The 24,762-nt window shown below is 37.4% G+C and overlaps 2 protein-coding genes and 1 long non-coding RNA gene across 6 annotated transcripts; 1 reads left to right on the top strand and 2 right to left on the bottom strand.

The window, feature by feature from the left end:
* The first annotated feature begins 6,906 nt into the window (after positions 1-6,906).
* LOC110878109 (SET and MYND domain-containing protein 4) lies at positions 6,907-14,734 on the top strand. 4 transcript variants are annotated; one of them, XR_002557641.2, is made up of 16 exons: positions 6,908-7,078; positions 7,145-7,279; positions 7,482-7,568; positions 8,302-8,373; positions 8,457-8,658; positions 8,752-8,870; positions 8,956-9,342; positions 9,764-9,898; positions 10,077-10,196; positions 11,551-11,706; positions 12,281-12,499; positions 12,580-12,746; positions 13,770-13,884; positions 14,210-14,290; positions 14,360-14,613; positions 14,657-14,714. XR_002557641.2 is itself a non-coding variant. In XM_022126368.2 (15 exons), the coding sequence occupies exons 1-15, from the start codon at positions 6,950-6,952 to the stop codon at positions 14,555-14,557; spliced, it is 2,322 nt and encodes a 773-aa protein (XP_021982060.1). In that variant the 5' UTR covers positions 6,908-6,949; the 3' UTR covers positions 14,558-14,734. The 4 variants fall into 4 exon arrangements, 2 of the variants coding, with proteins under 2 accessions (XP_021982060.1, XP_021982061.1); XR_004866951.1 differs by having other exon boundaries at positions 6,907-7,078; positions 13,765-13,884; positions 14,360-14,734; XM_022126368.2 differs by having other exon boundaries at positions 14,360-14,734.
* A 953-nt stretch (positions 14,735-15,687) lies between these two features.
* On the bottom strand, positions 15,688-20,964 carry LOC110878108 (microtubule-associated protein 4). The gene is made up of 8 exons (XM_022126367.2): positions 20,684-20,964; positions 20,214-20,294; positions 19,247-19,432; positions 19,046-19,145; positions 18,944-18,978; positions 18,714-18,866; positions 16,281-18,638; positions 15,688-15,969 (listed from the first exon to the last, which is right to left on the bottom strand). The coding sequence occupies exons 2-7, from the start codon at positions 20,282-20,284 to the stop codon at positions 16,298-16,300; spliced, it is 2,886 nt and encodes a 961-aa protein (XP_021982059.1). The 5' UTR covers positions 20,285-20,294; positions 20,684-20,964; the 3' UTR covers positions 15,688-15,969; positions 16,281-16,297.
* A 1,912-nt stretch (positions 20,965-22,876) lies between these two features.
* Positions 22,877-24,338, bottom strand: LOC110874480. The gene is made up of 3 exons (XR_002555985.2): positions 24,214-24,338; positions 23,502-23,589; positions 22,877-23,030 (listed from the first exon to the last, which is right to left on the bottom strand). It is a non-coding gene; the product is annotated as an uncharacterized LOC110874480 (long non-coding RNA).
* Positions 24,339-24,762: the final 424 nt, after the last annotated feature.

Here is a 24,762-nt window from a genome sequence, read left to right as displayed (position 1 = left end):
GACGAGGATGCCCCAGCTCACATCAGCCGCCTCACCCGCCTCTGCAGCACCTTTTCCATTGAAGGTGCCAACCTTGACGCTCGTTTCCTCCTGGTCTTCCCATTCTCACTCGCAGGCCGCGCAGCCATCTGGCTTGATTCACAACCCGCGGGTACGTTTACCACATGGGCCACCCTTCGAGATGCCTTCCTTGCCAAATATTTCCCACCCGCCAAAGCATCTCGTCTTCGTGATCAGATCCATTCGTTCCGGATGGAGCCTGACGAGCCCTACCACCTAGCCTGGGAAAGATTCCAAACCCTACTCTCTCGTTGTACTCAACATGGGTTATTTGATTGGGCACTTGTAGAGAAATTCTACAACGGTCTCACTCCAGAGACTCGAGCCCGTTTTGACACTTCAGCAGGAGGCCACCTCCTAGGTAAGAAAACAGTGGCCGAATGCAATGACCTTTTTGAGAGTTTCGCCAATTCCGACATCGATCACTGCGCCATCGGCAGGACTTCCATTCCTGTGACTAGTACTCCCTCGACCGGTCGAGGAGTACACCAAGTTAGCTTGGATACATCGATGGCCGCGACGATAGAAAACCTTGAGAGAAAGCTTACTAGTAGGATGGACGATTTAGAGAGGAGGTTCGATAGGTGTGAGGTGTGTAGAGGGGGTCACGATACTATAGATTGTCCCACACTCACTGTTGAGCAGGTAGAGTTCATAGCCAATAGAGGTCCAACGAACCCTTTCAACAATTCAAATTTAGGGTCCAATTGGCGTAGTAACAATAACACCTTCTGCTCTTCCGGTAATCCCCCCGGTTTCCAATCATGTTCGAATCAAAATAGGGGACAGGATTATTATTCTAGTGGGGGGTCGAATCAGCAGGGTCAGTTTGGTAGTTCAGGTTCAGTAGGTCAGCTAAATAGTGGGGTGTCAAACAGTCAAGGTTCAAACAACCAAGATTTGGGTAGTGGTCTAGATGAGATTAAAGCTATGTTATCCCAAATACTAGTTAAGAATCAAGCAACCGAAAGGACCTTAGAAGCAACCCAAAGGGCCTTAGAGGCCACTCAAAGAACCTTAGAGGATCATTCCATATTTTTAAAGAACAATCACTCCAACTTTTTGGACCTTCAAAGGCAATTCAGTGACATAAATAGTCAATTGCAAGAAAGGTCTTCCGGTCAGTTCTCGGGTAACACCCAACCTAACACAACCAATCATCACGTTAAAGCTATATCTACTAGGTCGGGTCTAGAGTTAAGAGAGGTTGGTTCACCACCGGTTCGAATAGAGGCAGTGGCATCGGTGGGGGAGAGTAAAGTATGTGAGAGAATAGAGACAGAGAGGGTGAGCGATCCTAGGTTAGAGCCAATGTTAGAACCTAAGTGTGGGGATCCACCCGATAGGAGAGTAGAGGATCTTGAAAAAATAGTACAGTGTTTAGAATCGAAGCTAGAAGTACTGAGTGAAACTCAGTGTGGGGATGGATTTAGGTTTGAAACGTACAAGTTCAAACCGTCCGATGATGAGTTGAGAGGTTGTGAGAGGTATGAGGAGGTTTGGAGAGATTCGGGTAATCATAGGTATGATGGTGCTACAGCCCGTGAGATTTGGTACACAGGTGAGCCGCGTTTATATGATCCTCCGTGAGTGTTAGAAAAGTTGATAGCCCACTTGTAGAGTTTGTAGATTTTTAGTCTTTATCGTAGTTTTAGGTATTTTCGTGTTTTCATGTTTACTTGTATTTTGAGTCAGTCTTTTGTTTAGAGTTGGTACTGCTTTGGTGTTTGCTTGTTTTTGTTTATGCAGGTTTAAATATGTACCACCCATACTCAATCTCCATTCGGGTGATTTTGGAGCTGCTTATCAGATTTCAGGCATTTATCAAGTATACCAGTTAGAGTCAAGCCGATCGCGAACGAAATGCTATACGATCGAGCTGGATTGGACTAGAGATTTGGAGCTTATGCGTCATATTACCAGCTAAGTCCTTTCCAATTTGCCCTTGGTTTTCTATTTCTTATTTTTTTTTTGTTTTTTTAGTCGGTTTCCATCTTACATTGAGGGCAATGTAAAATTTAAGTATGGGGATGGGAACTATTGTTCAGTATGTCTAGTTAGAAGTGTCTTGAGTCTTAAAAAATTGAAAAAATACAAAAAAAATAAGAAAATAAAAAATCCAAAAAAAAAAAAATTGAAAAAATCAGAAAATGTCCCTGGAAATAAGAAGTTTGCAAAATAAAAAAAAAACGGAAAATGATAGAAAAGTCGAGGTTTTTGTTCGGGTGCAAATAATAATAATATGAGATTAAATAATTGAGCTTGTGTCTAGTTTGGGATGCGTGGGTAGGCTCGATTCGGTTCTAGGTTCCTTTGATCTTAAAATATACCTAATTGTCGGTCTACTAGTGGGTTCTCATCTAGGGAAAGTGGGGAAATTGAAACCGCCAATAATAGTATAAGGGACACCGTTATAAGCTAAGATCGTTAGAGTTTTTAGTCATTATCTCGTTGAAAAAGAAAAAAAAAATAAGTGAGCTAGAAACTAAATGAAAGTAACACAGGTCTATGTAATCCGAGTTGGGGATAGCGACTCTGCAGCCGGAATGCCTCTGGGATGTGTGAAATCGACTTGCCGAATAAAAGTACCGAAACCTATGTAGTCTGTGATTGGGGATAGCGACTCTACAGTCGGATTACCGCTTGGTTAGGGAAAGCATCGTCTAGACTCACGAAAGAAAGAAAAAAAAAAGAGCAAAAAAGCAAAGTCTAAGCTCGTATGAAAAAAAAAATAGATTTGATTCTAAACTCTCTTGATCTTGGTATAAAACGGTTAGGAAATAACCCAGTGGTTGTTCCTTTTGTCCTATAATCTTGAGGAGGAATTAGGTGGACTTGCAATTCTTAGTGTGAGACCCTAGGTAGATTGACCGAACTTGAACTAAATTGCATGATAAGGGCTTGGAATCGGGTTTGGGTTTAAGTGGATCGAAATACTTGCAATCGCAGCTAACACAAGTTTCAGTTTTAATAAATTAACATAAGCTTTGTCCCGAATGATTATTCCGACTATGATTCCGTTTGCATAATTCTTTTTTCGAGGACGAAAAAAGGTTAAGTGTGGGGATATTTGATGTAGGGTAAAATAAGCATATTTATCCCGTGTAAATTGTATAATTATTGTATAATTTTTTTATTCTTTTTATTTAGTTTTAGTATTATATTACATTATTTTGTGTTTGGCTAGGTCCTGGTGCAAATGGAGTGAAAACGAGTAAAATGGAAATAACTAGCCAGTTGAACAAAGTGAGGTGCCAGGGACCGAAGTAAAATTGGCGCTATTTTCTGCAGCATGAAGTTTAGGCTGCTAATACACACAAGAGTGGGCCATGAAAGGCCTTGTGTTCAGCGAATTTCAATTAAATGGGGCTTTAAATACATATATGCATTGTTTTAATAAAACCCCAATGATAATAATACATACTTGGACACAAAGGGTAAAATTAGAATTTGGGCTGGGTGGATACAAGTAAAACGAAAAAGGGAGCAGCCAAATATTTTTCATGGTGGTGGACGAAATTAGTGGGCCTGTGGAGGATTATTTATGAATTCTCATTGGCATAAATTAAGGGAGGAGGCCCACAACATAACAATAACATCAGACGAATTTAGAGTTTCTGAGGACGATCGTAGGGGCTGTTCAGAGGTTTTGAAGGCTCGGGGAAGCTTGGAATCATCGTGGGAGGCTAGGGAACACTCGGGTTTGAAGATTTTCGGGTTTTATCTTCTCGTTTATTCTTCTTGTTCGGTTGATCTTTGTTTAATCATGATGAATTCTGATTTATTACTGATTGTTATGTTGATTTTAGACATGATTATTTGCTAAACTTCTTTAACTACCTAGGCTAATGACTATGGCATAATAAAGTTTAGATTTTTATTTGAATTTTGTCGTGGTTGTGGATCTTTCTTGTATTGTAAACGCTATGGTAGTTTATCTTGGTGCGTATGCGTGCTTGTGATTATTTGATTATTGTTTATTGCTTCTTTCGATTCTTGGTGACGGTCTTTATCACATAATAGAGTCGGATTAGGGTCCTTGATTTAGGTGAGTGTCTATATCACATAATAGGTCATTAATCCTTTAGGGTAAAAACGCGTAAGTAACCTTAGAAACCATATTCGGTAATTAATTAAAATCAAGTGTGCTGCTAGACTCGTCGCGGAAAGGCTCGAGGATATTAATAGGTCTCGGTGTAGTTATAAGGAATTAACAACCCATTGTCTATTAAGCCAAGATTAAACCCATAGTTGCTTTAGACGTTCGCGCGGCAAAGTAGAGCGTCTTACATAGGCACTTTCAAGAAACTAGAGGACGGAAAAGAAATCTATAAAACCGGTGAGCGTAACAGCCTAGATAGTGCCACAAGAATCGCCTTGAGAGTGTTTGAGGGGCTTAGTGGTGTCTTAATAGGTTTAGCATTTAAAGATCCCGGTTCCACACCACAAAATCATCGAATAGAGATCCATTCTGAGTTTAGCTTGCGTCTAGCCTAGGTAGTCTTCATCATCTCTGGTCAAAACCTTCGTTCAAGTTCGCGTCTAGTTAGTATTTTATTATTTTATTTAGGATTTTTAGAAACCTCCCCCAAATTAATAAACAATTTAGTATGTCGTGTCAGTCCGAGTCTAGATAGAGTCGTAGCGTAGTCAGTAGAGTCTCGTGGGTTCGATACTCGGACTTACTTTAGCTTTACTACATTCGATCGGTTCACTTGCCGATTGTGTGTTTAGGGTTTAGGTCGAGTCTTAGTTTTATAAATTTAAAGCTTAGAGAGTCTAGTTTAGGGTTTAATTTAGTTAATTTAGTTAAACCACTTTCAGCACATCAATACCATAAATAAGGTAAATAACAAAACCATAACTTATCTTGCCTCACATGTCGGATTTCTGCTGCTGCTGTTGTATATGAACGAAAAAATAATGCAACGATGTAAAATCAAATGAAAAAACTAATATTATTAAATAACAAATAAAGGTAAACTATTAGTACCACATATTTAAATTTAAAACTAATAATAATTCAACGACGTAGAATCAAATCAAATGAAAAAAAAATTAGTAAAATAACAAATATAGATAAACTAATTTGTACCTCATATTAAGAAAAAAACTAATTTAGTAACTAACAAATAAAGATAAACTAATTCATACCTAATATTTAAAACTAATGGATAATTCAACGATGTAAAATCAAATTAAAAACTAATTTATTAAACAACAAATAAAGATGAAAAATCAAATAAAAAACTAATTTAGTAAACAACAAATAAAGATAAACTAATTATTACCTCATATAAAGATGAGATGAAGAGTAGCATTCACGAAGAACATTTAGTCAGAAACCCCTATTTAGTAATTAGTAAGTTAAAAGAAAATAATAAAAATAGGTCTTTTACTGGGTTTGTTTGATAAATGAAGATGGGCTTTTAAAAAATGGCCCATAAAGCATAATGACCTATCGTCATCAGCAGTCTCGTCTGCTTCTCTTCATCTCACCGACTTCGGACTCACCAAACAACTTCGCCACACCGTGCCACTAACATTGGCCAGAAACTGCGGAGTATAAAGTTTCCATTTCTCTTTTAACTTTAGCCACTTTGTCTAAGATAATTGAGAGGATCAAGCTCATTTTTTTCTTCCTTCTTGTTGCCTGCTCCGGTATACTGTATGCGGTAGATTTGGTTGGCCTGAGGGTCCCCCCTGTAAATCCGCCGATGGTCTACAAGTGCTTCAAACCAACAATCATTAATTACTGATAACATAAACGGAACCGATACCACAGATAAACAAAAAACTTTGTCAATTAACCATGTACACTACACATACCGATTTTGATATGGATCAACCAAAGTCGACGATGAAGAAGAATCAAATTTCGAGCCTGGTTGCACATCATAAGAAACAGACTTCGATTAGGGCTAATAAAAAGCCACCAAAAACGGCAGATCAAGTGGCAGGGCCCAACCCTGATGCATTTGTAGAAACCCTCATGTGCGGTCGAAAGTAGAAGAATGGGGATCACTGTGACATTCTCCAATTTGACAATTCTTGTGTTTATATAAGGGTTCACAGAGGAGGTGGTTGTCATTTGCATACGTGGGGTACATGGTTTTGATAAACTGCAGGAGTTACAGAATTGATTGCAAAAACTGTCCTTAATTTATGGTAACTGTAGGATTTTAAGGGTGTAAGGGGTGCTTACCTAAGAGGTGAGTCCCATCTCTTACGCCCAACCAATCCTCGTGTGCCACGTCAACTCCCCTCTTAAACTCCCCTAACACCCTAAATTGATGGCGGCACTCCCCTCTTAGGTGAATTGGTTTTTTTTTTTTTAAAAAAAAGGAAACTTTTGATTGGTCCCTCATCCCTCTCTCCTCTCTCTCTCCTCCCCCTCTCTTCGGCAGCTCCCCACCGTTTTCCACCCTCTCTCTACCTCACCGATTTAACGGCGGTACCATCCCGCTCGGCAAAGGGGGTCCCCGATGGGGGTTTCGGTGGGTACCCCGGGTACCCTAAGAGAGAGATGGTGTGTAGGATTTTAAGGGAGAGATGGTGTATAATGGGTCTAAAAATAAGGAGAAAACTTGCAAAAGAGGAGTGGAGATCATGGGCCTAAATTTCTGGAGCAAAACCACCAGCAGAAAACTGCAAATAACCTTCATTAGAGTGATTATTTTTGCTAGTTTAAACGGCTGAGATTTCATCTCAGCATGATCAAACGGTGGATATTGACTTGAATGATGGTTAGACTTAATGGGTTCCATATATATATATATATAATTAACTAAAAAAAATAAAATTAAAAATTAACTCAGGAAAGATTAAAAAGAAAAATCACCCGTCTAAAACCCCAACAAAGGGGTTTTGTTTTCAGGTCATCGTATCAATGGAGAAACTCAAATCAGCAATCTCACAAACCCTAATTCTCTCAATTTCTCAAAGCAATCCTCCAAATCTTCATAACACTTGCTCATCTCTCCATGAATTCTTCAATCAGTTGCCCCAATTCCACCAGGTAATAGATCCGCTTATCATCATGTAATTAAACATTTGATTGATCACATTTTACTCAATTAACCAGATGATCGAAGATTTAGCGCACACGAACACGTCGCTGTGTCTCAAGAACGAGGAATCTGCTTTGGAATTCAAACTCAAGGGGAACAACTGCCTCTCCAATGGAGATAATTCAAATGCGTTGCGATTCTACACACAGGTTTTGAATTAGTTGAGTTGAAATGTTAATTTCATTAGATTGATTTGTAGTTTATTGGAGGTTACTGTTGGATTGAAATTATTTATGTTTGATGGTGGATTATTAATTAAGTAATAAAATATAATATTCTTGTGCTTGTGTATTATTCACGAAGCTACCTGTTTTCTGTTTGAATTTGAATAGAAATGTAATGTTAATGCAGGCACTACGAGTTGCTCCGAGAGATGTGGATGTTATGGGAAAGAATCTGGTGGCAACACTGTATGTGAATCGTGCGGCTGTATTGCAGGTTCGTTTGAATCCCGGCTTATGTATAGCATGCTATATATAAGTTATCGATTGATAAGTAGTAAGATTGTTTGCACCTTATTATATAATGCTCCTACTATCAATGAAAACTGCAACAATTTCAGAATGTTTTGAAAACTACCTTTGAACTTAGTGTCTCATTGGAAAGCAAAGTTTTTATGCTAGGTTTGCCTGTTTTTTGTTGGCTGCGAATTGGTTTAAAAACGTGCACATCAGGGGCACATAATGCGCCCTTCACACGATGCGGCGCCTTATGAAATTGACTAGTATTTAGAGAAACTGGACCGTGAATGCAATGGGTGTGAGTTTTTCAAATCCTTGAACAAGTTTGACCATCTATTGAGCAATGGGTTCGAGTATTTAAACAAGGTAGACTATTTGAATTGAAAAATATCTTATATTTTAGTTAACAAGTTACAATATTATCTACAAATAATAATTTTTAGCATCTTTTAACAAAGAACACCTAACATACTTGATGCACACACTTCGCGCATCACGCATCGGCTTTTGGGATCAAAAAGCATCAGAACACCACACGTTTTTTAAAAACCAAGGGCTACGGAAGCGTATTTAGACGTTTACATTTTATTGGACATGTGGAGAGAAACATCACATTTTTCATGTGGAGCGAGTGTATGCTTATATGGAATATATCATTGTATTTGAAGTGATTAAATATATTCATATTGAATGTTTGAACTATGGTACAGAAAATGGGTCTTTTTCTGGAGTCTCTACGGGATTGCAATCGGGCTCTTGCAATTTGTAGAAGTTACTCAAAGGTGAGACGCCTTCTCAAACCTTTTTGTCAACACTATCGTTTACCTTACTATGTTTGAGATATTTAAGCATATGTACACTGTAGGCATGGTATAGAAGAGGTAAGGCAAACACGTCTATGCAAAATTATAACGATGCAGTTTGTGACTTGAAAGTTTCACTATGCATGGAACACTCTTTAAGCGGAAAACGACAGATAGAAGGCGAGATGAAGCTCATTCTAGGTCAAAACAACGGTGAAGACTTTCCACCGAATGTTATTAAGTGCAAAGAGTCCGACATCCATGGTAATTTTCTTTTACCTCTATTAGCTACAGAATAAAAAATATATATCTCATCCATGATTCTTAGTTTCTTACCATGTAGGTCCTCTGTAACAGATCAACTACAAGATATACAATTGCAGTGTGTAGAAACGGAAACGAAAGGAAGAGGCATGGTGTCATTGACCGACATACCTCAAGCCACGTTGCTTCATGCAGAGGAACCATATGCTGCGGTACATTTGATGTCTTCCTTTTCTACTGCTAGTGAACACCGTGGCACTTTTGCGCATAAATGTTTGACTTATCGTTGACTTGCAGATAGTATCAAAGAATTGTCGAGAAACACATTGCCATTTCTGCTTTAACGAACTACCAGCAGATATCGTTCCATGTTCATCTTGCTCGATGGCTTTGTATTGCTCTCAGCTGTGCCAAATACGTGCCAGAGGTCAAGACCGACAGTTTCATACAAAGAAACATGATATTGGTTTTAATTTGGCTAGTGATCTTGAGAATTACGTTGCAAGTGTTACGAAGGCAATTGACGATGGTGTGAATATCAAGCAACATGCAGAGCATAAACATGAATGTGGAGTAAATTGGCCCATTGCGCTACCGGCTGAAATAGTATTGGGGGGTCGAGTTATAGTGAAGTCTATAGAACAAAATAAATGTTTTGGTGAATCTTCCGCTATTGTGAATTTGGTATGTCACACACCCTCTTATGCCCATTTGGTCCATGGACTTAAATAAAAGAGTAAAGTACACGGATGGTCTCTGTGGTTTATCAAAATTTTGGATTTGGTCCCTAGCTTTCCGAAAGTACACGGATAGTCCCTGTGGTTTTCACTTTGTAACGCATTTAGTCCCTAACTTTTTCCAAAAGTACATGGATGGTCCCTGTGGTTTGCACTTTGTAACACATTTAGTCTCTAACTTGGACATGCTGAAACCTTTAGATGTGTTGGCTGGGGACTAAAAGCGTTACAAAGTGCAAACCATAGGGACCGTCCGTTTACTTTTGAAAAGCTAGGGACCAAATCCAAGATTTTGGTAAACCACAAGGACCATCCATGTACTTTATAAAAAAGACTCGCTAAGTGGCTTCCATATGTTACATTTTCAGGAGCTTTGTCACAATTATTTACAACTTGATCCAGAAGCTAAACTGGAGTTACACATATCTTCAATAGTTCTTATGAAGTGTCTTCACCATTGTTATGGCTCCAACATTCCATTAACTGGCGACACTATATCACAGGTGAGATTCCTTATTTCGTACCTTAAGGCCGTTTAGACATATCTTTTGGGCTTTTGGTAAAACCAAAGCATTACCATATATGCATGATTGGACAGAAGTATAGGTCATATATTTAGGACATTTGTTATATTCACCTACAATTAATGATTTACCTTCTGTTGTCTTTCTCCGAATGCAGTGTGTCTTGCTTCTGTCACAAATCAAAGTGAATTCTATGGCAATTGTTCGTATGAGATCTGCTGATTCAATTGGTCCCCCAAGCTCAGCTGGGAATAATACAACTAGCACTGTGGAACAGGTATATGTGTGTGTGTGTGTATATATACAAGTATAAGTATGCTCTCATGTGAAAATCTTATATGGATTAATTTACTTCTGTTCTCCTTTTGATGTCTTAATGGCGTATTTATACACAACACATTGTGTTTTACTGTGGTGTAGCTAGTACGGGTACTTTCTTCGTCCCGTTAAATTACAACACATTCCTTAGGTTTGCTGCATGAAAATTCCAATGTTCCTATCTACAAATTTAATTATGTCCCTATCATCATCTTTACAAATAAATTGATGATATTGTTTTCAGTAGGGCTGCAAACGAACCGAATGTAAAGCGAAGAGTTCATGAACCGTTCGGCAGGAAGTTTGTTTGTGGTTCGTTTGTTTAATAAATAAACAAACACGAACAAGAAATTTAACTAAACGAGCGAACATGAACAGAGGTTGTGTTCGTTCATTTATGTCTGTGAACGTTTGGTAATGTGTTCGTTTATGTTCGATAGTTCATTCGTGCTTTTAATCTTTATATTTTGTTTAAATACTTCAAAATTTTGACAAATGAATGTTTAATAAGTATCAGTGTCCTATGTATTCTTTTCATGAACGCTTGTTTGTATTCGTTTGTTTTCATTTGTGTTCATGAACGTTTGTTTGCGTTCATTACCTAAAATTAACAAACGAACACAAACACATTCATTTCCTTAACGAACGAACATGAACAAAAAATCTCGTTTGGTAAGTGTTCATGAACACATTCGTTCGGTTCGTTTGCAGCCTTGGTTTTGAGTCACTAATATCTTTTATTTGTTCTTACCGAAGGTTATTATTTTTGACATCTTATATATACTCAAAAACATTTCTTAAATGAAGTGACAAGTCAAAATTTGTAGATATCTTTCAAATATAAGTAGTTTATTCTTTTTATCTTAATTTTTTCATCTTTCATCAAGGTTCTTCAAATATGACAAGATAAAGATGGTAAATGACCATTTTCACGACACACCATCTTTATGTAAGCAGTTGTCAGCTTTTCATATGGCACTAATGTAATAATGCTTGCTATTTTTTGTGGAAATCAAAGTGTTACTTTAACAATTAGAACACTCACATTTGTTGTTTTCTGCTAACGAATTGTTGTTTATGCTATTCTATGCCAATTATAAACACTCCAATTCATTGTTTCCTTCCATGTAGAGTGCGTCTCTCATTGTTTTATATCAAGAAGATTTTTGTAGCATTTGTGAGGTTTACCTGTTACCACTACGTGTACCATCCATTCTATAAATTTGGCAGAAAAAAGCATGTGAATTAACACTTTTGTTTACTAAATTTTCATGTGTTGTGATGTTCCCAATTGTGTACTACTGTACTAATAGGTGAGAGTTGGTCAAGCTATTTATTTGGCCGGAAGCTTGTACAACCATTCTTGCCAGCCGAATATCCACACATATTTTCTTTCTCGAACTCTATACATACGAGCAATAGGTTTCGTGACAGCAGGTCATCCACTTGAGCTCTCTTACGGGCCCCAGGTAATTTTTATTCCCGGTAACAACTGTTGGCATGCTAGGGTTACCTTTGTTAGATTCTACACACCTCAATACATAGTTGTTAAAAGCCATCGCCTCTTGCGCCTAGGCCCAATTTCCTAGCAAGGCGAGGCAATTGCGCCTTAAGTCAAGACAATTGCGCTTTAATTCTCCGAGTGATGGTTCATGCGCATATTCCAACGAGATTCCTAGATTCTAGAGAGTTACCGGCCAAATTCTCTAAATTCTGGCAAGATTCCAGCTAGATTTCTACTTTTATCTAACGGAAACTATTTTTCTACACTCATAAACTAGCATTTTATAACTTTTGGTACTAAATAGACGATATTAAATGTTATATGATAGCTTTAGTTTTATTTTATTTGAAGAATAATATTAATTTTCTAATATATAAAAATATTTTGTTTTTTTTATGTACGCTTTTTTTTTTCTCAGGCCCGCGCTTTTTTTGCGCCTTGCGCCTAGGCTCCAGGCGAGACCTACGCGCCTTGAGTGCGCCTAACGCCTTTAATAACTATGCCTCAATATAATAAATTTAATTGTGATGCTTTCTCAGGTTGGCCAGTGGAGTTGTAACAACCGCCAGTCGTCTTTAAAAGAGCAATATGCATTTGTATGTTCATGCACCGGCTGCTCACAAATAAACCTATCTGACCTTGTTATAAATTCTTTTCGGTGTACGAATAAGAATTGTTCGGGTGCAGTCTTGGATAGTTCTGTGGCCGATTATGAACAACAGAAAATCAACCCCTTTTCTTGTGGGTTACCTCTGCAGGTACTGTTTTTGATGCTATTACTGTGTTCAAATGGTATGATTATAAGCTTCTTATGTAGCTGAGAATTGGTTTTTCAAAGGTTGGTAGGGTCCAACGGGACGAGGTCAAGAAAGTGGCAAGCTTTTTGTGTGAAGAAACTGGTTCGACCCATCGGATTAAACCCGGGTTTTGTTTGAGCTGCGGTGCTTTCCGTGACCTGGAAGCTTCAAATGCTGTAGTAAAAAAGGCGGAGATTTGTATCGGAAGGTATGACTAACCTTTTATTTTGAGTTTAATTACGTCAAAACGTAGACCCACTGAAAACGTACGCAAAAATAAGCATGAAAACGTATTATTTTTTACCAGCTGAAAAAAAAAAACTAATGTTGAAACGTGAATTTATACCGACACGTACATAGGGGCGAACCTATAGTGTTACAAGGGGTAACCTCCGTTGCTCCTTGACGCTCCGACGGTAGTGTAAATTTTTGGAAAATTGGCGTTTTTTCGATTTCGTTACCCTTGTTTTTGAAACGTTACCCCTATGCGGATTTTCTAGATCCGCCAACGTACATTAAAATAAGCACGTGGGAAAAGCAATGTTTTTTAATTTACGTCAAAACGTAGGCCAACTGAAAACGTACATAAAAAAAACACCTGGGAAAACAATGTTTTCTATAAAGTTCTTAGAAATGTAGGGGTTGTAAGTGACATTTTTCAAAGTCTAGGGGGGGCATTTTTGTTAACTTTCCAAAGTATAAGGTTGTTTTTGTCAGTGGCATATGCCTTCGACATTTGATTTTAAGGTTATATAAATAAAAAATAATGTCTTAAGTAGTATTATTACGATAATTATCTGAACTTTTTTAATACATTTTAGGCAACTTCAACTTTTTAATATGTTAACGACTTGTAGGTTTTTTAGATTTTACCCATTTATCTGATGTAAAATTAGGATATATCAATACTCAGTTTTAGATAAGTTGATTAAATTTCCCTAACATAGCTAGCAACAGTCTGACTTAGGCCCGCTTAAGATCGGCTAGCCTTCAAAATGTTATATGTTTGAAGTTCGAGACGAGTGATAAGAAGAATCCTTGAAATCAAAGATACGTGTTTTTTTATTGAAGTTGCATGGAATAAAAATGTGACCTTATTAATCATTTCATAAAAGAAAATGAAGTTGGTCTGTTTTTCATTTGGCATGAAACTTATATGCTTTTAAGTATTGTTATTCTCTATTATGTATACTAGATTTTTTTTGCATGTTGGCATTATATGATAGATCAGGTTGGAGGGTTTATTAGATTCTGGTGAATGGCATAACGCTACACTTTCAAATGCTTTAAGATCATTAGATCTACTAAAATCAGCACTGCATCCATACAACAAGAAGGTTGCTGAGGTGAGTTCTACCTACCTTTTTTTACTCCTATTTTTTAATACATGGCATTAAAGTGGCGGACCCATGAGTTCTTTTTAACGGTTCATTATGTTTGGTATTTTGATGTCTTGTTCATTAAAAAAATTCCCGCACTTCTTTCTGTTGGTCTTACCATGTCATGGTCTGAAAATATATGGTGTCAAGTGTCATCGTTTAAAAATATATATGTTGTTACCTTATGCCGGATACATATATAACATATTTTTTTTACCGGGTGTTAACATGGTAAATCCCCTCATCATACCATGCGAAGTTTAATGAAGTGGAAAAAACAATGAATTGGCAGGCAGAGGATTACATCGCACAGGCATTTTGTTTAATCGGAGAACTACAGAGGTCACGCGACCATTGTCAAGCATCGATCAAGGTAGGTAATCCAACTTACCAAGTCATATAATAAATGCAGGTGGGTTGATGTTTGTGGGTTTGTGTGTAGATATTAGAGAAGCTTTATGGTGATGACAACATTGTAATTGGAAACGAAATGGTGAAACTAGCATCCATTCAACTGTTTTTGGGTGAACATACTGTTGAAGAAAGTAGAAATCGGATCAGTTTGGTCTTTTCACGGCATTACGGGTCACATGTAGATGCTATATTCCCCCATCTTCAGTTCCTAAATAGAAGCGTCTAGAGCTCGGGTTCACTCATAAACGGGTTGATGTTGATTTGAGTTATTGATAATCTAAAATGGGCCCAATGAAATTTCTTAGCTAAAAAAAGAAAGGCTTAGATGCTCTAAACGTGTTGTAATCATGTGAATTCAAACATTTAGATTATTATTGCCATCATATTGTTTATCAACTATATATATCTATCGTGTACAAGAAATAGTGTTTTGCTATGTAGTTAATATCGTCATATATCGATTATCGGTCCTTTGGTGAGATATCGGTACCGATATTATCGTCGATATTGACCGATATATCACCGATATTCCTGATATCAGTATCTTTCTTCTTAGTTTTGCCATTCGTCTTTCTTCCTATTAGTGTATTTAGTTTTCATTGTTAAATGTTAGTGTTTTAAGTCTTAACTAGTTCCTACTTGCTACAATTGTGCAAAAGATTAATTTGTTAATTATAGCAGAGTATACTGAATTGTTGTGTTAAATTGCTATATATATAGCATGATATTAAAATTACCGATATCCCACCGTACCGATGTCTCAAATACCGGTCCTTGACCGATATCCGATTTTTTACTGCATTAACTACTTAGATTTTGAGTTAACATAGGTTATATGAAATGAGTCAATAAATGATATTCAAAGAAATCTACCCTCACAAAATTGCTAATTGCCACCTTAACTGGTGTCTCACAAACTGCTATGCCTCAACCCCTCCACTGTTATAGAAACTATCCATTTCAACCTAAACTCATTTATCAGAACTTGATAATAAAACGAACAGTTACCAACTCCAACCCGCCCGTTCTGCTAGGCTTTACCATTGGTGCTACAATTGATAGTTTAACAAGACAAAAAGTGTATCGTACAATATGCCTTAACGTACGAAGCGTACACAATGACAAAATCGAACGTTATGTTGCAAAAAAAATGAAAATCACATGTACATAAAAAAAGGGAAATCACATGTTCCAAAAAAACTCAAAACCGCATGTAAAAAGAAGGAAGTCACATGTTATAAACCAAATTTCGCATGTTGATACTGAATCTCGTACGCAGCGTACGTTAAGGCATTTTGTACAATAACCGGCCTCAACAAGACAAATACAAAAAAAAAAAAAAAAAACTGACCTAGAAAAATATGAAATACTTTAAGCTAAAAGATGAATATAGCACTGAATTTACATTGTCGGTGTCTATGAAAAATTCCAAAAGCACATAACATGCTGGAAAAAGAGTTATTGTTTCTTAACTTTTACCTCAACAAAATACCAATTTGAACTTCAAAAAGAAAAGCTTAACCTTACAACCAAATTCACCTGTATACAGGAATCAAGTATATTTTACAAATCTGCCACTCTCATGAACCTTGGCAATAAAGAAGCTTCATTTCATTCCATTCCCCCTCCATGCTTAAGCTAATAAACACCACATAACATTAAAAACCGTGTCAGCAAGCAATCGATCATTAAAAAGGAATGAATTCATTCGTGTCACCTTAACTGGTTAAATGTGTAAACTCAGTTAAAAATGACACAGGTCAAAAGTTACCCAAAGTGTATCTAAAAGCTTACAATCTCCAAATCACTTTGTTTAAAAACATTTAGACTAGTACTTGGATTCAAGAGAAAAGGTCAAAAAATAATGTTTATGAGTCAACTCACCCCAACCCAACCCAACCCAGCGTGGCCCGGCCTGATCCATTATGAAAAGCATTAACCTTAATTACCTTGAGATTTGTCACCTTCATCCTCTCCTGAAAATGCTTGATGGGCTAGAACCATCAGTCAGATTCAAATCAGCTTTAGTTTTTCTAGCAAACTTCAACAGTCGCTTAAATCCTTTCGGTGCATCTTTTTGGTTCACCATAGCAGGAGGGTGTTGTGCATTTCCCCACTCACAACTGTCGGCTTCACTCGTAGTCTCCTCAAGAAGCATCTGAAATAAAGAGTGACGAACACGGGGACTCGAAGCTCCAGCTGGCGCACCAACATTGGCTGGACCGGATGCCTGAGTAGGGCTTTCCTTGCATGGAATAATCTCATCCTGATTATTATTCTCTTCAATTTCCACCCATGCAGTTGGTGAAATCGAAACCGTTGATTCTTCTTCAATCTCCGTCTTCTTACTGACACCATCGCCGTTCATATCGAACCGTTTATTTTTAAAGCTCTCCGGTTCCTCACATTTAATGGGAGTAAGCAATTGGGTTTCCGATTCGGTATATGATTCCGGTGGTTCGCATTCCGTCTCTTGATTTTGACTTTCACTTATGATTTCAGTAGTTTCGACCTCAACCGCTGGATTTTTCTCAGTTTCGATCATATCTCCAGTACTATCAGCTTGTTCCTCGGGTTGAGCCACACCTTTACTCTTGACAACAACCGCACCGACACCAGGCCCGATCCCGGTTCCTTTACGCAGGAACGGTTTCGTCTCCAATGGGACCACACTGCTTTTCTTTGTAACTTTGTTATAAAAGCTGGGTTTAGCGGCAGTGGCGGAGGCGGTGGCGGTCGTGGCAGCGGTTGCAGTGGCAGCATTAGGAGTGCCTACTGGAGTTCGGGATTTCGTTTTTACTACCGGTGCAGTTTTTGTCACCATTGGCTGCCTTTTCTCTTTGACGGTTTTAACGTTCTTGTTACCTTCGGGTGGGGTTGACTTCAGAGCCTTTGGTTGTGGTTTCGACTTTTCAACTTTTGTGCTTGAACGTACAACCGATGATGTAGATTGCGGTTTTCGAGTTATACTAGTGTTAGAAGCGGGCCCGGTTGGAGTTTTAGCAGGTGAGGCACCAGCAGGTCTTGGTGAAGGGGTCGTCGCGGGCCATGACTTGCGTGCAGCAGGCAAAGGAGATAGTTTATTTGTAGTTGTAGTTGTAGTTTTCTTCACAATAGAACTTTTTGCGGTTTCCCTTTTGGTATTTAACAACTGGGTCGGGTTCTTTTGAGAATTTTGAGGTTTAACTTTATTCGAAATGGTTTTTTTCCGACTATCGTTTGTGTTACTAGATGCCATTTCGGCTTTTTTCTCGTCAAGAAATTTTTCCATCTCTTTGAATTGGGATTCTTTCTCAGCCTTCTTTCCAGAAGCTTCTTTTCGAAGCTTCTCATCTCTTTTTTGCTTATAATGATCATAAAATCCACCTCTTTGCTCCTTTGGATTACTTTTACTTTTGCTATTATCATTCGTCACACTATGACGTCTAACCGGCTTGCTTTTACTTTCCATCATCTTCTTAAACAATTGGTTCAATTCCGCTTCCTTTCGTTGATTCCATTCGATTGACGCAGGATGCTTTTCACCAATTCCGTCATCTTCATCCTCCGAATTCTCCATTTCCAGGTTTAATATGTCCGCTTTAACCTTTTTGGGTGAGGACGATTTAACGTCTTTTGAAGTTTCAGAACTTTGACTCGGAGAAATTTTAGTCAAAGACTCTGCGTTGCCACATGCTCCATCTTCAGAAGTTTTGTTAACTGTATCATTTTCGATTCGGGCAGCACTTTCGCTCATTCCCGAGCTCCATCTTCTCAGTACAGCTTTGTTTGCAACAGGAGCGGTCAACACCGTCTTTGACTTCTCGGTCTCCACTGCTTTCTCTTTCTGTTTGTTTTCAAATAGACTGATTTTATCTTGCACGCTCATTCTCAATGCATTTTGTTTAGCAGGTGTCTCTGAGTCTTCTTCCTCATCACTAGTGTGACAGGTGGCATCTTTCTGAGTTGATAATGATACTTTCTCTCTATTTGGAAAATAACCGAGACTTTTGATACTTATTGTAGCCGCCCTGCGTGGGCCAGTTCGTCCGATTTGAACCCGTCTCATTGGAGATGCTAACCTTCTAGGTGTTGCAGATCTTGTAACGGTTCGGCTTCTTTCAACGGTTGGTTCGTCTTCACTTGAAAAAGAGTTTTCACTCTCGGTTGAACTTTGTCTTTCAATCTGTGCAGCTTTTGCTGGGGAAACACCATATTTTACAGGCGGATTTAACTGCGAAGGGTGAGTAGCTGTAACGGTTTTTTTGGGTGTAGAGTCTTTCGATGATGGGAATTGACTCAGTTCTAAAAACTTCTGTAACGAGTCCCTGAAACAGGTAACCGAAATGATTAATCTTGATGTAATATGAATATACCTTATAGTTTATGTTATATGAATATACCTTATATCTTCTGCTCCGAAATGATGAGCAAAGTTTTCCAAGTTGGAGATATCTTGAGGCGAGCATGTAATACCGGTAGCCTGGTTGAGGGCTTCAGCCAATTGTTCTTTCAAGCCTGAGAGCCTTGAATCGACTGCTCGCAGTAGTTCATTCCTATCGGAATATAAATCGGTTGAGAAAATGCATGAAAAGAAGAAACAGATATGATGATACGAGTGTAAAGAACGTACTTGGATTCGAAGGATGATGTCATATCAACTTCAGCCTGGTAAACATAATAACAATAGTCATTCACCTCGAAATGAACATAGAAAACGGAAAACAGAACCTACCTTGGCAAACAATGAAAGTTGGAATTTTCTGGTCTCCTCTAATTGAGAAATTTCGTTTCCAATACTAAGAACATCTGGTGAACCAGCAATGTTTAAGAATCTGACAAATTGAAATTACTAGAGCGAGTAAGAAGAGAATCACAGCTATGGAAATAGAAGAAACGTATAATAAAGATTACATATGAATTATGTGATATGGACCTTGTTAATGTGGCTATTGTAAACCAGTCAGCATTGCTGCCATCTTCAGGTGTTAGAATTCTGAAGTTTGAGTCGGAGGTTTTGGATGACAAATCTTTGACTTGAGGTAGATGCAACAACAGTTGTTGCAAGTCTCCAGATGCCACCTTTTCAATTATATTGCTAGTTGATACACATGCCTCATACCTACATAACAGAAATGCCTCATACATTGAACAATTATAATAATCGGAAAACATGTTGACGTTGCCATGTATGCGTTATGAATTTTTATAAATACAGCTTGGTGGTTTGGAGGTATATTCCTATTTAACATTCTAAGGTTATTAGGTTAATTTCTCGGACCATACTTAATTCTAATCATCGAGTCATAAGTTAAATAAGTTCAAATCCCGCAAAAGCAAATGTTGTTGATGTTTTATTTATATTCTATTTACACTGAAGCTGTTATAGATTCACATTCAAATATTGAAGTTTTAGTAGAGGCACATAATTTTTCCAACAAACATTTTGACTCCTTTACTGGCAAAGGAGAAAAGGAAATAAATGGAGTCTGATATAAGCAAGCAAACATTACATAATGTCATTTTCTAACAAGTGGAAGCTGCACCAAGGTACGGTCTATGAGTATTTTCTAACAACTGGCATTTAAAATTATTAGTGCAAAACTAAACAAGACCATGTGATTAGCAATAAATCACGAATGAACAGCTAAATAAGTCAAACTTCAGATTATTTATGCATAATTGACATAATATCATATGACTCATTGACCTAACTAGATCAATCTAGTTACAGACGAAGATTTTCACGGTCCTTGTTACACATCATCCGGAGTTCCGGACACATGCAATGAGGTCAACATGTTGATTCTATGTAAAACCTAAACCAAGTGATCGACTCCGGCATAAACAAAAATCGATTTGGCAACTAAAGTCTCGGTTAAACAAGTTCAGAAAAGGAAAACCTGTTATCGCTCGGAAATATCTGGAGCTCAACATAATCAAGCGGTGCATGAGTATCAATTCTTCTCTCCATCTTCAACAACCTGAATCAACAAAATTCCTAAATCAATTTTCATAAACTCACTTTCAATACAGCCAAATTCATCCGTCCAGTACAAACATTTCACTCCAAATTCGCACACAGATCAACACTTCCACACAAACAAATCATCAACAATCATAAATCACAAGCTACAGAATAACAGAACTATCGATAGCATCAACATAATCGCAACTGACCTAAATCAACAATTAACCAACAGATCTAGCCTAAAAAAAGCCCCAACTACAAAACTCGCACCTCACCGACAATCGAACACGCAACAACCACCGCTAACAACAACATTTCAAGTCGATTAACTCAAAATCAAATCTAGAAGCTACCACAACACACTATGCATGTATTAACTGAAGCAAAACACAGAGAGAGTACCTGTTAGAACAATGTATCTATAGCAATTGAAGTGAATGATGATGATTGAAAGTCAAACAGGAAGAATCTGAAGGAGAAATTAGCTGCAGATCTTGAATGAAGAGCTCAAGTGAGATGTGTGTATATAATTTCGGATATTTGTGTGATGAACAGTGAACGAGAAAGGTGCAGAGAGCATGGAACACACGGCGGAGTGACGAAGGCGCGTGAGGTTGTGTTATAGATTTTTTTTATACAAAGGGGGTGAGTGTATGTGATCTAGTGTGTGTATATATGTTTTTTGGATGCGTACCGGAGCATCCGGCGCGTGTGTTTTACTTGTGCTTTTGAATGAGTGAAAGGGACGTGAGTTTCTATAAAATATAAAAAATAAAAAATTCTTTTGTTATGTAAATAATCATGTTTTTCTCAAAGGTAAAGTAAGTTTTCTAGGATATGCTCACTTGCTCATCATGATTACAATTTGATTAAGTTTGGTAGATCTAGGCATTTTGGTGAGTGAGTGGAGGTAAATACAATTTCTATTAAGAAGTTATTTGTTTGTGTTTTGAGTTGTCTCGTCTACATATTTTAATTTTAACAGATATTTCTCTTTCTCATCTTATAATCTTATGGTCTTTGCCGATGGTGTTTTCTTACTCTCTCTTTCACATTGGGCGCCACATCTTTCGCCCTGCTCACGGATGCCATTCGCATCCTCGGGTTGGAGGTGCTCATGTATAGGCAATTAAGTTACGACTGACTGGTCAAAATGAGTTGATATATGAAATTACCATTTATTTTACTTAAAAGAATGTCAGCTACTCGGTTTATTATTTCTCCATAGTTACTATGGAGAAACTTTTACAACTTACTTAAGTTTTCATTAATTACATAATGACCATTTTGACTTTTAGGAAATGACAAGGTTCATGAATTGAGAACTATTAGTGATTTAGACGAGTTCATCCTATATCTTATATGATTGGATTTTATTGAATATTCATAGTTAAAGTATATTATATGTTTAAAAGGTGAAATTGTGTGACTATGTGGAACTAATACACAAATTTGTTATATTTGTGTTAGTGTTCATATTATCTTAATAGTAAGTTTTCTTAGTCGTTGCATGCACATGATAAACCTTTAAATTAATACCAAAGAACATCACTTAGTATAGAGGAACGTGTACGCTAGTATAATTTTTATTGAAGCGATTTTTCTATTTAATTTAAATTAATACCAAAGAACATTAGTTAGAGGAACATGTACGCTAGTACAATTTTTATTGAAGCGATTTTTTTTATTTAATATGATCTTCGCATTTTATCAATCTCTTAACGGGTTAAGCTTTATTGGATGCTTGAAATTCATGAACTCTCTCTTGTTTTCTTTAAAGGATGCAAAGGTGAGAGTTTTTATGGCCTATTAAACATCTTTAATTGATAAAATATTTATTATCATGGATTATTATGTGAACCTATGAATATTGAATTATTCAGTTATGTACTAAAGCTTGTTGCTATAATTATTAATATGCGTTAAAGCTAATAAATTTTGTCATATATATGTGTTATATTGTGATTGTGCTAAAGCTCACCATTTGGTAACATTTAATTAAATAACACTTAAATGAGAAGGTTAATTGAGACTAAGAGCGTGAGTCTCATGTTTATTGATTTATAATTTGACATGTAAAGTTGAGAGAGAAACTGTACTGTATAATTGGCCTTAAGATTATGGGGTATGGGGCTTGGGTTGGGGCATGGCCCTTAGGGCTTGGGTTTCAAGCCGAGCATGGGGCGGGGGTGACATGCTAGCTGGCTGGCTCCTATTCGCTGACCCCGTCATGTCATAGCGGGCCATTTTGACCATTTTGAAAGTTTGAATTTTAAATTCAAACCGTTTGGCTATCCCAAACCGCCACCCGGGTCCGCTATAAATAACCCCCAACCCCACCGGCTACCCCATCCCAAACCCGTCGCTATCCACCGGCTGCCTCACTTCCAAATCGTCGCTATCCACTGGCTACCCCACTTCCAAACCCGTCACTATCCACCGCTATCCACCCAACCCGAAGAAGATGGCATCTTGGACCCACGAGGAAGAATTTGCTCTCGTTACAAGCGTCGTTTGTAACGCCCTAAAACGCATTAACCTAAGATTCGCAGCGGACACTACATAACTAGAAATTTTCCTTCATGATATTCTTTCTTTCATTTAAATACATTAATCTCTTTTATAATTTAATGCAAAACTAACATACATGACTCAATTAAGTGACTACGTATACACCCACATACAATCCGTGTCTTGACTCGATCTTCAACCGCGTACGCTTCTAGATGAAACATCCAACATGTATAGCCTGCAGTCACCACATTCAAACACATTATTAGCAACCGGTGACATAATACAAAAATCTTAGCACAAGCATAATAGCGCGTCAACGTTTCATGCTTTTTCTTATACTAGCCCCTTCATCCATCCACTCGATTACTCGCATCAGATTGTGGAGTCAACCTTCACATCCTTTGTTACCATGCCTATACTACACATTAATTCTCAAGAGAAAAGCGATTAGTACATTAGCTTCCATTTACATGATCATGTCCTCAAATATACATAACTCATCTTATTCATTCAAGCATAATTTCATTATGTAAGTTCCCTTTCTTACCTAACCAAATCGAATCTTTTTCTTAACCACTTCTAACCCATTCCATTAAAAACTTAACTTACTACTTGCATCAAACCATATCTTCTTACATTGCATTCAACAATAATCACATTTCATAAATACATTAACAACTAAAGAGTAAGTTCGGAGTGCACTTACCTTGCGCGTCCGTATTCTCGTTCGCTTACTTGACTGAGTCCTCTTAGCCCGTTAGCCTTCAAAGCTCCCATCCATCTTGACATGATTCCTATTCACTCATGTCATTACATTCACATTCTTATTAGCATATATGCTTATATATGTGAACAACCATATCAAATTCACATCTAATATACGACCTACATAAAGCATACTTAACATCATTAATCCACTCAAACAGGCATAAAACATACTCGACATCATCCCTACATAATACTCACATGAACTATATCCATTTACCCACTACTTGCATACAATTTCACTTATTATTGTCTTTTAGACATTTCATCAAACACCTGGTGCGCGTATCATTTTCTAAGCATAATGTACAAGTGCTTTAAGCATGTTCTTCCTTATTTCATCTTATGAACCCTTACATTCAAGCAAAATCTCATAATCACAAATTCCACATCAAGTTTATCTATCTAAGCCTATCATACTACGCCCTATATATCACAAAATCACACTATAACATCTTCAAGTTCATCATGATCATCATCTTCACACTCATGCAATGGGTTTTATTCTAAATCACCCAATTACTTGAATTTACTCATAACATAAATTCTACTTGATGTTTCTAACACCTCTACATGCTTAATTTCATACAAATTCATGGATTGATCATAACCCACTTCGAACAAGATCATCAAATCTAAATTTTAAGACATACCTTATGATCCCCTTGCGAAGGTGATCGTTAATTCATGTTCAGTTGTGAATTTGGACCTCATTCCACCCTTCAATTTGATGATTTATCATGAACAAGGGTTTGAACCCTTGTTCTTCTTCTTCCTGCTCGTTCCACGCACACACCAAGTGTGTGTGTGTGTGTGTTTTCCTTTTATTTAATAGATTATGTTTCCCTTTTTAACGGTTTTGGTCCCTTAAACTTCGTTTCAATTAATAATGAGACTTACACTCGTTATCTTGTTACTTATATACATGTCACCACTTGGTTAAATATTTCTAGTCAACTTTTATTTACGGTTCCGTTTTTACCCTAAACGGTATTTTACCCGGTTCCTTTATATTAACCGAGTTTAAATTATCAAACCCATTTTGGGGTGTTACAAGTCTACCCCCCTTAAAAGAGGTTTCGTCCCCGAAACCTTGCTTACTTCCACGGAAACATAACCCTTTACTTACCGGTCCTTCTATGTAACCCAATAATGAAATATACCCATACATCTTTAAATTCCAAATTCTTGCCTCATGTTAG

This window comes from Helianthus annuus, chromosome 9 (genome assembly GCF_002127325.2).
Source record: "Helianthus annuus cultivar XRQ/B chromosome 9, HanXRQr2.0-SUNRISE, whole genome shotgun sequence".
Lineage (NCBI taxonomy): Eukaryota > Viridiplantae > Streptophyta > Magnoliopsida > Asterales > Asteraceae > Helianthus > Helianthus annuus.
Note: the sequence above shows the minus strand (reverse complement) of the source record. Positions and strands in the feature narration are given on the sequence as shown.

Bases quoted from the DNA above. Each gene is read 5' to 3' on its own strand.
- LOC110878109 (XM_022126368.2), top strand. From the start codon at position 6,950: ATGGAGAAACTCAAATCAGCAATCTCACAAACCCTAATTCTCTCAATT. The intron at 7,079-7,144 runs GTAATAGATCCG...TCAATTAACCAG, and splicing joins AGTTGCCCCAATTCCACCAG to ATGATCGAAGATTTAGCGCA. The intron at 13,885-14,209 runs GTGAGTTCTACC...ATGAATTGGCAG, and splicing joins ACAACAAGAAGGTTGCTGAG to GCAGAGGATTACATCGCACA.
- LOC110878108 (XM_022126367.2), bottom strand. From the start codon at position 20,284: ATGGAGAGAAGAATTGATACTCATGCACCGCTTGATTATGTTGAGCTC. The intron at 19,146-19,246 runs GTCCATATCACA...TCAATTTGTCAG, and splicing joins ACAATAGCCACATTAACAAG to ATTCTTAAACATTGCTGGTT. The intron at 18,867-18,943 runs GTACGTTCTTTA...ATATTCCGATAG, and splicing joins ACATCATCCTTCGAATCCAA to GAATGAACTACTGCGAGCAG.